General features: G+C 35.6%; 1 protein-coding gene and 1 long non-coding RNA gene across 2 annotated transcripts; one reads left to right on the top strand and one right to left on the bottom strand.

Moving 5' to 3' along the window:
* The first annotated feature begins 4,282 nt into the window (after positions 1–4,282).
* On the top strand, positions 4,283–5,871 carry LOC126852071 (uncharacterized). Its single transcript, XR_007687773.1, has 4 exons — positions 4,283–4,997; positions 5,079–5,221; positions 5,332–5,508; positions 5,736–5,871. It is a non-coding gene; the product is annotated as an uncharacterized LOC126852071 (long non-coding RNA).
* A 1,242-nt stretch (positions 5,872–7,113) lies between these two features.
* LOC126851831 (uncharacterized) lies at positions 7,114–10,304 on the bottom strand. Its single transcript, XM_050596171.1, has 3 exons — positions 10,162–10,304; positions 7,884–8,079; positions 7,114–7,634 (listed from the first exon to the last, which is right to left on the bottom strand). The coding sequence occupies exons 1-3, from the start codon at positions 10,302–10,304 to the stop codon at positions 7,200–7,202; spliced, it is 774 nt and encodes a 257-aa protein (XP_050452128.1). The 3' UTR covers positions 7,114–7,199.
* Between the last annotated feature and the right edge of the window lie 3,293 nt (positions 10,305–13,597).

Raw genomic sequence — 13,597 nt, 5'->3', positions numbered from 1 at the left:
CAGACAAACCGAAATCACTATTATTACGAGGCGGTTAATCCTGCACCGAAAGATATCCCTACCACGTCGAAAGATCAACGTGCAGAATTAATATCGCACGTATGCGATATAAGACGGTTTATTCAAATATCGCCGCTCTACGCGATCGAATCTCGATCCGAATTGGCGGCTCCTGTTATCGAACGCCGCGCCGAATCTATAATAAGAAATCGATACTGCGTATCTCGCGACGCACATTGCAACAAGCGCATACATCGTAAATACCGTACACACCGTATACACATTTATATTTGTACATATATGCATGCATCACTTACACTACATATATATTTATATTTGTACATATACGCATGCACCGAAAACACCGATTACATAATTATACTTGTACATATACACACAAATTCATTCACAGCGACACATTGATACGCACGCATACATATACACACACTTTCTATACTCACACATTCTGACAACAAGTAAGTGCTAGATTAACCATCTAAAATCTCGCATTCATATCTCGCACCCCTTTCAAGAGCTTTGATCTCGAGTGAGTTATCTCAACAACTGCTTCGCGAAAACGTTACAAAACTTTATACGCATTGTACACTTGAATATAAGTTTGTTAAATCTGGTTTCACCGCGTAGTAGCAAGCGTAAAAACACATATAATAATATTAAATTGCAATAATATTTTATTACATTATTCTAATATTGTAAAATAATACATATATTTAATAGTTTCATAGCACACGCACGCACGCATATTGTCGTAAACTAACTAATTTCTCAATAGATTAAATATAAAAGCTTAAGCAACAGATTAAGTAAAGATTAAGAAAGATTAAGAAAGAGCAAAGCAAAGCATAATAATTAATATAGCCCAAGGAAAAATAATTAAGAAAGAATAATAAAATAAAAGATTATTAATAAAATTAGTAAAAGAAGTGACTGCGAAAAAAGAAGTCTCGGAAGCTGAGTAATCAGTTAACGAGATAGACTGACAAGCGGAACACGAGACGTGCTCCTTCCGACCTGACTATTTAATATATACAGGGTGTATCAAAACAAGTATAGTGTCCTATAAGTGTCGTATTCCTGAATGAATTCTAAGACGATTTTTCTTTTACGAAAATTTGATTTGAAGCTTGTTTTCTAATTATAAAAGGAAATAGTGAGCAAATTACGGGATGGGTACATATGGCAGGGGCGGCGCAACTTACCATTCGATGCAAACGCTTACGAGCGCTCGCTATAGCTGATCGAGCTATACCCGTCCCATAATTCGCGCACTTTCCATTTATAATTTACAAACTAAGCTTCAGACAAAATTTTCGTAAAGAAAACATTATCTTAGAAATCATTCAAAAATACGATCTTTTAAAGACGAACGATTGTTCTAAATCACCCCGCTTCAGCGCTCGATCAACTGTTTGCTATACGCGATAAGTGTGTGGGTGCGTGCGTGCGTGCGTGCGTGCGTGCGTGCGTGCATGTATGAGAACGTGTACTTGAGAACGGGTATTGCATACATACATACACGTTTACACACACATACATACACAAATACTCACTCTCTCTTTCTCTCTCTCTCTCTCTCTCTCTCTCTCTCTCTCTCTTTCTTTCTCTCTAATGTTGCTTGCTTGCTAGCTCGCTCGCTCGCTCACTCACTGATTCGCCCTCCCATTCGTTCAGTCACTCACTTATTCTTACCTTGTAGAGATTCTTCATAAATAAAATAATTAAATAATTGCTACACGGCCGAGAATAGCACGAGTTTTTTATCGATTATTTTGTATCGATACTTTTACACTTTTATACTTACGCACTAAATCGATAAATTGATTAACGATTATAACGATTATAATGATCGCGTTTATTCACAATAGATCACTACCGATTCACTTAATCACTTAAAAAAACGCGTTATACGTGTACGTATTATTTGACACGGAGAGCGCGCGACGACAATAAGCAGGTTATGTCGATACTAGCGCTACTGATTGCAAACACCGCTAGTATCGAAATAACCTACTGGTTGTCGTAGCGCGCTCTCCGTGTTAAATAATACGTACACGTATAACGCGTTTTTTCAAGTGATTAAGTGAATCGGTAGTGATACATTGTGAATAATCGTGATCGTCATAATCGTTACAATTGTTAATTAATTTATCGATTCAATGTGTGAGTGTAAAAATGTAAAAGTATCGATACAAAATAATTGATAAAAAAGTCGTGCTATCCGCGGCCGTGCAGCAATTATTTGTTTAATTATTTTATTTATGAAGAATCTCTACAAGGTAAGAATAAGTGAGTGAGTGAACGAGTAGGAGCGAATTAGTGAGTGAGCGAGCGAGCAAGCAAGCAAGCAACATTAGAGAGCGAGAAAAAGTGAGTGAGTAAGAGAGAGAGAGAGAGAGAGAGAGAGAGAGAGAGAGAGAGAGAGAGAGAGAGAGAGAGAGTGTTGTGTAAACGTGTATGTATGTATGTAATACGCGTACACATTTTCATATATAGACCCACATACACCCACACACACACACACACACTTATCGCGTATAGCAAACAGCTGATCGAGTGATGTAACGGGGTGATTTAGAACAATCATTCGTTTTTAAAGGATCGTATTTTTGAATGATTTCTAAGATGATTTTTCCTTTACGAAAATTTTGTTTGAAGCTTAGTTTTTAAATTACAAAAAGAAATAGTGAGCGAATTACGGGATGGATACACTGTAGCGTTTGAGTCAGCTGTAGCGAGCGCCTCGCATAAGCACCTGCATCGAATGATAAGTTGCGCCACCCCTGCCTACCATATGATCCGTCCCGTAATTCGCTCACTATTTCCTTTTATAATTTAAAAACTAAGCTTCAGATCAAATTTTCGTAAAGGAAAAATCGTCTTAGAATTCATTCAGGAATACGATCCTTTAAGGACACTATACTTATTTTGATATGCCCTGTATATCGAGACAAGATGTATCAAAGACAACAGAGCAGAGCTGAGAACAAATCATTAACCAGACATCGACAGCTCGCTCGCTCAAATATAGTACGTATCGCGCCCGATAATAATAATTGCGAATAAGTGTAAAAGTGTACAAAACATTATGAAAATACAGTAAGTTATACCAGAAGACCTGAGCATCTTATTCAGAGCGTGGATCCTAATCCTTTAAGCGTGCAAGTGCCAAACAATCCTTTCCTTAGCGGATAGGGATATAACATTAATTGGTAGCGGTGGGATACACGCTAGCTCTGACAAGACTAATACGGCAAAGACCAACTACGAGAAGAGAAAAAAATTTCGTGGAATCAGCCAGAACAAGAGACAGGAAACTCCGTCAAACGCCGACAACCACAACCGAGGAAAAAGAGGAAGTCTTCAAGAACTTCGAACCACCCGAAGCGCAACTTGAGAAGGCGCATTGACCTATCTCAACAGCACGCGACAATCGACGCCCAATGGTCGATAATGAACAGCACTGCTCATCGTAATATTGTAAATCAAACATGTAACAAATTGTAAACGCGCAAATATCGGAAAAACCAAAACGCACAGCCAAAAGGCGTAGCAAATAAATCATAACTATTTAGCCAATAATAAGCCGAACCAGCGAATAAAGTTATTAGGAATTGCAGTAAGCTCTACAAAAGTAGCGGTAGAAGCACTCCGGGATATACATCATATCGTATGTAAAAATTTTGATGCGTTAAATATAAACGAAAATTTATCCAAACCAGAACTCGGAACAAATGTTGTAACGGAACGCGAATTTCCTTTCGGCGAATTAGACAATATTTTAATAGCGATCAACGTAGAACGAGATTTTGAAATTGAATCCATAAGCGCTTCTAGCGTATTAACAAATCGCCGCGAATTTTCATTAATACTATCATACAATTCGAGTATCTTTAACCTTGATGAAATTTATCGCGAACAAAAGATATATAACACAAGCACATCATAATCTATCACATCGGAAGATGTCGACCAAGAAATACATCGATTATGGGGAGAAGCAAATTTAAATGCGACAGAATTGAACGCGCAAGCACAACGCAACATGTGAAGAGAAATACATGAAACGACCGATATTAGGGAAATGATATGCGAGATGAGATAAGATATGAGAACCGAAATTAGAAACATCACGCCGATATATGACATACGAATTGAAGGGTTGACGAGCAACACAGACGAGATAACAGAGATAACATTCCACCAAGAGAACGGACAACAACGCGTATGATTTCACGCCCGATGACGTACGGTATGTCGGAAGACGCTGATTTCTATTATAAAAAAAATCCGCGGAATAATACAGGAATTTGATGGATCGCCAAATAGTCTACAAGAATTTTTAAGTGCGACTACATACATAGTAGAACACATTTATTCATTATACGAAGTGACTTTATTAGGAGTTGTCCTATGTACGAAGTTAAAAGGCAGAGCGATGCTAAATTTTCAAACGTGAAAATTTTGAGCCTTCGCACAATTAAAATAAGAACTCGAAGTCTGTTATGTGAATAAGAGCACGACTCATTTATAACGAATTCGATTGGAAGCACTAGTGCGCACTGAGTGCGTACTCTTTCAATATTTAGTATTCGGTTGGCTTACCTTGTACTGGTTCAAAATTTTATGTGTATTCGGTTGATAGTGCACTAAAAACATGTGCTAGTGAAAATGTGTTCTGAACTGTGTGACTGAACTGCATTGTCCCAATGCAGTGTTATTTGTACGTTCGGTTGAAATACATTGCACTAGTGCAGAAGGCACTGAATGGCACTGAGATTTTCGACAGTGCAGTTCAGTGCAAATTTGAGTATTCCAATGAAAAAATATGGCAGCTAAAATTATTATTAGATGAACAGTTAAATAGTTCGAGCAGTTCTAACGATGAAGAAAAAATGGCAGTATTAAAGCGACATGAAACACAAATGCGGAAAGTTTGGAATATGATAAATATTATAAATAAATATTCTGATAAAGAAGTATTATCACACATAATTTCAATGTATAGTTTAAATATTTATTATATTATTTCATATTTAAAGTATCTCTCTTTTATTTAGTTTCAGCGACATTTTCGTTTAAAACGAAGTACATTTGATAAATTACATGATATGTACGCAAACTCCGAAATTTTTCATGCAGTACAAGGACATGATGGACGCAATGTTATAAATAGTGATACACAATTATTTTCATTTTTATGGTATATACATATATAGACATATATATATATATATATACATATATACATATTATGTTTACATTAATTAATGCACACATAAGTATATAATAATGTAAATTTTATATTCGCAGGTTTGCAGAAAATAAATCAATGATACGAGATGTTGCATCCAGATTTAATGTAGCAGAATCTATGTTTCATGCTATCATAATAAATGTAATGGAATTTTTATAACATATTGATCCAAATATAATAAAAATGTCTGATACAGACGACAGAAAAAGAGAGGTGCTCGCAAGTTTCAAGAAGTAATTAATATTTTTATTTTATGTTAAAAAAATTAATATAGGAATAATAATTATTAGACTAGTAATTATTAATTATAAATTTTTATTATACTATAATTAATTATTATTACTAATTAATTTATTAATTATTATATTATTATTAAATTAAAAATTAAAAATATATTATTATTCATATATGAAATTGATTTTATTTAAAATATCTTCAACATAAAATAATTTTGTTTTAGATAAGTGGATTTCCTGGAGTTATTGGATGTATTGATGGAACGTATATTAAAATTAAAACTCCTGTTAATAAAATCAAAAGCACTTATGTTAATAGACATTATTACACATCTCTGATATTACAAGCTGTTTGTGATGCTAATAAATTATTTTTAGATGTTTTTACGGGTCCTCTCAGTAAAATATATGATGCAAGAATATTTAAATTATCATTTTTAAGTGATGAAATAAAAACTATATCAGAAGATTATCACTTATTAGGCGATGCGGCATATCCTTTAAGAAAATATTTATCAACACCATATAGAGATTATGGTAATCTTACAGCCGCTCAACGAAATTATAATTACAAATTGTCTACAACAAGAGTTAAAATAGAAAATGCATTTGGATTATTAAAACGAAGATTCAGGCAATTAATGCAATTAGATTTTTTTTACAGTTAAACGCTCTGCTAATTATATTATTTCCTGTTGTGTGTTACATAATATATGTATTATGAATAATGATTATTTAAATGTTGAAAATGAAGAACGTAATGAAAGGCATATCATAATGAATAGAATCCGAACAATAAAATGGAAGGTGAAATAAAAAGAGACATTATTTGTAATTTATTAGCTTTTAATTAGAAAATATGTAACACAAATAAATTTATTATAACATAAATGTATGCATAAATCAAACTGTCCACGAAACAGACGATCTATTTTATTTATAATTATATAAACTTAATAAAATATTAATATTAAAAAATATTTACATTAACATTTTAAAGAAAATTGTTTTAGTTAAAGAAAATTTTTTAAGATTATAATTTCGTTCATATTAATGCATTTTATCCAAGTAAATTTGAAATAATTTTAAATTGAAATAATTTTTTTCCAAATGAACATAAAACATTTTACTATTAAATAACAAAAACTATATTATATTATAATAACGTATAGAAACATCTCTTCAATATTACATAACATAAAATGTTTTTATCATTATATAACATAATAAAAAAATGTATAAGCACTTTAATATCACATAATGTGATTTAAGTAAGGATAAAATAGTTATTACTATTTAAACTGCAAGACTTGTAACTACTTAAACTTTCAACAATTAGGAACACATGCAAAACGAACAAGAATGAAATACTTGTAACTTTGGAGAAGAAACGAACAAGAGTGGAGTACTTGTAACTGTACTTAAACTTTCAACATTTGTATTTACTTAAATTTTTAGACATACGTAAAGCATTTTAAAATAAGGTAAGAAAAGTATGCTGTTTCTATTCATTATCTGAATCAACTGTATCATTGCTTTTTGAAAAGATTGTCATAAAGGTACGTAATATTTCTAGTTTTTCTTTGTCTTTTTTCTCTTTTCTCTTCATCTTTTTGAAACTGCAATAAAGTTTCACTTATACATTTTTTTTTCGTTGTCTTCTCCACTGTCAATTCATTGTATTTTCTTTATTCATTACTTTTTTTATGTTTTTCAATTATTTTTCCTGGACCTTGCAATATCTCAGGTTCTACACTATCATCAATAGCCTTTATCTTGTTTAACTCATCTTCGAATTCCACTTTTGTTCGTTTTGCACCTGATTGTTGATTGTTTCTTACAGATTGCATTTTACGTTTTAAAATAATTTTATAACGATTTTCACATTGCACACTGCTTCGTACAATATTTAATTCTGTTGCAATATCATTCGATATTTGTATCCACATTGATTTTTTACATTTGAATTGCTTCATTGGTCCAACTAAAGGTAAATATTGTTCATATTTATCTAATAATAAACATGTACTTTCCTCACACCAAGTACTTAGTTCGTTTCTCTCTTTAGTACTAGTACTAAAGTCTCTGTACTTGTATCCATTTTTTTCTTTTAAAATCTGTAACTAATAACATAAAATATAAAATATAACATACTTGAAGCTATAATTATACAAAAATATATATTACACAATATGCAATGAAGATATTATTTAGTGCGCACAAATTTAATACTTATAAAAAATTTACAAACTACTGATAAGTAATATGTTATGAAATAGTAACATATATATATATATATATATATATATATATATATATATATATATATGTATGTATATTTTAATAGTTTATTTTATTTCTGTTTTACATACTTCGTAATGTTTTATTTTCCTTCTGCATGGTTCAAGCTTGGAGGTTAACCTATAAAGAAACTTGGATGTACTTTTTTCTTCTTTAGTATTTGAGAACTTGATGTAATAAAAAGGATTAAAAAAAAGAGAACTGATGTAATTCAAACAGAAAACGAACAGAATGCGCTTAGAAATACGTTTAAATATATTAATGTTTTATTTTTTTTATGTTGATTACTATAGGTTTTTTTCTGCTCTCTTGTTGATTACAAATCGCATATTGCACATGTGAGCACCACGAAAGAAGTTACTAAATGCGCTATGTTGGGATCAGTGCTTGTAATCGCTCCTAGATCAGTGCAAATAATCACAGTCGGCAGTATTAAGCGGGGAGCACACACTTTTGCATAAGCGCATAATCATAAACATAAAGAAATTGATTGGTCCACAAATGTATGCATAAGAAAATGAACCAATCAATTTCCTTATGCTTATTGTTATGCGCTTATGCAAAAGTGTGTGCTCCCCGCTTTAAATTACGCGCTCAAAACATGTGCGTCTAGTAACAAAAAGTTAGCCACTAAAACGGAGCGAGTGCATATCAATTCACTATTAGATACACAAACAATTGTAATATTCGACACATACACACAAACACAACAATGTGGATAGCGCTAAATAACGCGAACTTATGGTTATATTCCACGCAAGAAAAACAACTGGTCGAATTAGCATGTAAAAATAAAACGCGAAAACTAGAAATAAAAAGAACCGGACAAATTACATTAAAAAAAAAAAATGTAAATTTACGACATAAGACGTAAGAATACGAACAAACAAACCCGTCGCGAGGGAGCGTCCCGTTTGACCACATTAATATTGATCACGGTCTCGATTGACCACGTTGAAATTAACCACATTGCGAATAGCCACGTTGATATTGATCACGTTGCAATTAAACACGACTCAAAACGCCACTCAACCCGCGATAATAAGCATTGTACAAACAAGCTTACCGGATAATTATAAATGACGAACGAACTGAAAAATTACTAGACAAAGTAAAACCAATAAAATTATGGAAAATCATTAGAAACCCGACCGAATTAAGGGATCTGAACGAAAGACGAATTAAATGAAGACATAAACAATAATTATTCTCCTACAAACGAACATACCCAGTAATGTCAAATTGTACGGAAATAATAATAATATTAATCATTATAATAACGATAGTAGTAGTGTTATAGGGCCGGTTCTAACGTTTGTCCTCTGAGGGGGATACGGGTCCAGCGGAAGCCGCACGGGGAACTTGTGGGCGCGGGGGAGTCGTCGCGCGGACAGGGGATGTTTATCGCGGGCAGGCGCTTATCGAGAGCAAGAGACGCTTATCGCGGGAATGGACATATTTCAAAGACGAGTGCCGATGCTCGGCTGCTATATTTATTGTAAACAAATAGCATCTATTACACATGCGATCTGAACGTTGAGAATTTTTTTCTAGGAAGAGCCGAAAAGACGCTTATCGTGGGAGCGAGACATGTTTAAACCGGTGCATATATACAAAGGCAAGCGCCGATGTTTATAGCGCGGCTGCTTTATAAACATTATAAACAAATAGCGTATATTGTACTTGCGGTCTGAAGGTTGAGAATTTTTTTCTAGGAATAATCGTTTATCGGTGCAGGCATAAACAAAAGACGAGAAAAGAAAAGAAGGAGATGTAGAAATAATTAATACTTTTTTAATATTAATATAATTTTTCACACGCATGCAACCATTAGCTCTATTCCTCTCTAACGCATCGCCTTACGAACGCTTCGCGCTATCCTTCGTCCATCGGTCGCGCCGCGGTTGTATATCTAAAAAGACGAGAAAAGAAAAGTAAAAAAATAGATAAGCATTTGTAATATATAAATGTTTATTAATAAGTATATGTGTATTTTTTCATTTATTACAAGCATCGTAAAATACATCATTTATAGCGCACATTAATAATTCACAATCTATGAGAGATTTGCTGTCAAATATATCATTTTCATGTATCGTTTTTACAGCATCGTTCACATTATGAATATTATTACACTGTAAAACTTACACTCTATTACACTCTAATAAATTGTTTAAATTTTTCGTTCACAATATGAGTATTTTCACATAACCAATAATACATATGCTCTATACATTTTTCAAAATCGAATAAATGTATTAGAGTGGATGGATTCATATATAAAGAATTATTATATAAAGTCATTTCTATAATATCCGAATCAGATATTTTAATTACTTTGATTGTCACATCTCAAATCTGCAATGGAGGTTGAGACGTCTGTAGAGCCGTTCAATGTCCGCACGTTTCTGCATCAGCGATTTCCATGTTTCATAAGGTAATACTATTTGATTGCCCCAGTTATCGCCAAGAACCAATTGCACGTAAGACATAGCCCCAATGCTTATTCCAATTTCCAGATATTTGTAAGATGTCGGGGTTAAAGCGTATCTTCTGCCAAGTATACAAACTGCGCGACGAGGCTCGGATGAAACACTATGAAAAAAAAGAATATTTTAATAAATTTATTTAAGAAAAATATAAAATGTTTTAAGTTAATTGAAACTTATTTGTCACATTCCTTTTTACATGGCGGAATTTTAACGTTCTCAATCGGAACATAATAATTCATATTGCTTCCTTCAATAGAGTACATTTCTCTAGATTATGAGAAGTAGAGCGGTTGACGCGACACTGATCGTATAAAACCGAGAATACTTATTTTTTAAAAGTATGATGTGGTCGGAGATTAATGCTTTGAAATTTAGGAGAAGGGAGAGATAGCCAATTGAAAACAATTCTTAGAAACGATTCGCAAGGAAAAGAGTGGGGGAAATAAGATGTAACGGTCGGATTTTCCGTGCGCTGTTGCGGGATAGCTCGCCGAGATCAGGGCTCGGAAAGTATCAAAATGCGTTAGTAAAATAAATAATGTGTTTATTTATGTCAGACTGCGGGGTTACAAAAGTGTATGGGTGTATGAATGTGCGCGAATGAATGCGTATGAGTGCGAGTGTACGCGAGTGAGTGACGGTAGAGGGACGTATGCGAATGGTGAGCGCGTGTGTGTAGGCGAGTGATGCGTGAATGTGTGTATGCATTTCAAACGGTAAGCGGATGCACCGCGGTGGTGTGATTCGGTGCGTGATGCGCTCGAGTGCACGCTTGAAGTGCACTCGCGAAAGGCGCGTTTTATGCAGCGGATTGAACGCAGTGCGCGATAATCGATGCCTGTGATCGATGGGTGGTATCACCCGTCGGATAGATAGCGTGATGGCGCACGGTGATGTCTCCGCGAGGGGCGGGAGCCTTGCGGCTTGGCGAATCGCGTGTCGCCAAATTCGGCGCGTAGGACGGTCTCAAGGCTCTAGACGCGCGGATTCTGTTGCCGTAAAAATGGCGAGTCTCGGTCGGATTGTGTCGGCTCGCAAGATACCTCGCGATAATTTCCGGATTAGCGGGAACGGTTCGCGGTCGGAATAGCAGCGTTCGACAGACGGGAATATCCGTTGGCGGATAAATTCCCACCGCTAGAAATATTGCCGGACGATCGGAAGTGCGGTAGGAACGCTTTGCTTGTGGGATGCTGGGAAAGCCCAGCAGAGGCGGAGTACACCCAACCTCGACATCATTTGTGAAGCGTGTAGGTTCTTCGGAGTGCTCTGAGTGTCTTACTGACTTCAGAGCGGCGGAGAAGATTCTGTCTGTTTAGTCGGTGGAGCGCTTATTTATACCCGGTGTCGACGGTATCGCGTCGGCGCGATAATTGTTTATTAAACAATTTGGTTGAGCCCGTTCGCGACTCGGGAATATTCGGAAACGGTCGGAGCGTATGGGGCATGTAAATATGTAATGCGCCAAAACGGTTCCCTTTCTCAGCATCGCCATCTTCTTTACGACAAATTTCATACCAAAGAATCCTTGCACGTCCACGAACGGTGGTACAAACATAATGTTTTTATATCAGTACGTCGAGAAGAAAATTGCGATTGATCCTGATGCATTATAGGTTTTATATCATCTCATCCCATTTAGATGATTTTGCGCATCACATTGGATTGTCAACGGATTGTATTAAATCACGCGATTGTGTATGATGAGACAGTACGCAGTAGTATTCATCGGCACGTTCTCCTTACATTCAAATTCCAATCTCACATCCACGGTTACGCTCTTGACCGATTCGTTTTGTCAAGAGCAATCGATCATCACGAACGGAACGTTTCGTAGAAACTGCGTGACGGTGAGGCTTGGCTCGAGATACTCGTAATAATTTTTGCAGAAACGCTGGTATGTATCGTACAGAATCGACCATCTGTTTTTATCGAAATCCAAGTTCATATCGTCGTACGGATAACTTTCCGAATTCAGATAAAGTTTCACGTTGTTCAATTTTCAGTCGTCGAATCGACTCATATTCTTGGACATGACGGCCTGTCTGCAGAGCGAAGACAACGCGGTTTCTCCAGCTGAGTCGCGGTCTTAATGGTCCACGAATATTTGGTTGTACGCAATAGCGGAAACTCGTACAGATCCCACGAGCGAAAACCCATGCTGAGAAATCGTCCGCTTTCCAAGGCGCGCAGCATCCACAGCTTGTTGACCTCGTTCATTATAACGTGTGGCATTCACCATTGCATCTTGAATATGTTAATTACAGACTCCAACGCCAAATTTTCAATCAGAAAATTATTGTGGTTGCGCGATCGTATTAAAATCAACGCGTGACGAGCGTTAATCACGACGCGTTTGTAATGTTAACGAAATCCCAATAACATGTAGAGTGGTATGCAAAAATTAAAGTATCCATTCGCATTAGTCTGCGCATCCCAACTGGCGTTCCTCATAATCATGGTTCTATCGGATGATATCGTTAGTGCTCGAAATTAGTTGCTCTTTTCGGGCCGATATTCGAAGCGACGCCTACGGTCCCCCTACTAACATCCGAGACTCGGTCGAACCGCCGATCGCGCGCGTAACGCTATGCCTCAGGAGCGTCTCGATCTAAAAAATATTCTGAGACCGTAACTTGCACACACACACACACACACACACACACACACACACACACACACACACACACACGCACACGCACACGCGCACACGCGCACACGTCTACGCCCACGCACACGCATCCACACCCACGCACACGCATCTACACCTACACACACCCACATCCACACCCAAACCCATACCCACACCCACCCACATCCACACTCACACCCACATCCACACTCACACGCACACGCACACGCACACGCACACGCACACGCACACGCACTCTGTATATATATATATATATATATATATATATATATGTGTGTGTGTGTGTGTGTGTGTGTGTGTGTGTGTATACATAATAATGATAATTTGTTAATAGTCTTCCACACCCATGAGGTGTTCTACACCCACTATTATCGATGCATTTTTTTTAGGTGGTTTCTCCAGTAGGCCTATTCCATTAAAAAATTTTGAAAATTATTAAATATGTGGCTCGACAAAAAAATAATATTTTTAAACATAAGATATTAAATTAAAATAAAAAAGCAGAAAAAAATTCTGAAAATTAATTTGTATCAAAATTTTTATTTGATATTCTGGGTCGTTTGTACGATTCTACTAGGGATGATATATCCACAGAAATTTTCGATGAATTAACTCGCATCAGCGAGGATAATGATGTATC

The sequence above is a fragment of the Cataglyphis hispanica genome, chromosome 9, assembly GCF_021464435.1.
Source record: "Cataglyphis hispanica isolate Lineage 1 chromosome 9, ULB_Chis1_1.0, whole genome shotgun sequence".
Classification (NCBI taxonomy): domain Eukaryota; kingdom Metazoa; phylum Arthropoda; class Insecta; order Hymenoptera; family Formicidae; genus Cataglyphis; species Cataglyphis hispanica.
This window is presented reverse-complemented; position numbering and strand designations above follow the sequence as displayed.

What these genes read in the sequence shown, in the direction of transcription:
- LOC126851831 (XM_050596171.1), bottom strand. Translation starts at nt 10,304, where the DNA reads ATGTCTTACGTGCAATTGGTTCTTGGCGATAACTGGGGCAATCAAATA. An exon ending in CTCCATTGCAGATTTGAGAT is followed by an intron (nt 8,080 to 10,161) that starts GTGACAATCAAA and finishes ATAAAAAAAATA; the next exon opens with AAACATTAATATATTTAAAC. An exon ending in GGAAAATAAAACATTACGAA is followed by an intron (nt 7,635 to 7,883) that starts GTATGTAAAACA and finishes TTATGTTATTAG; the next exon opens with TTACAGATTTTAAAAGAAAA.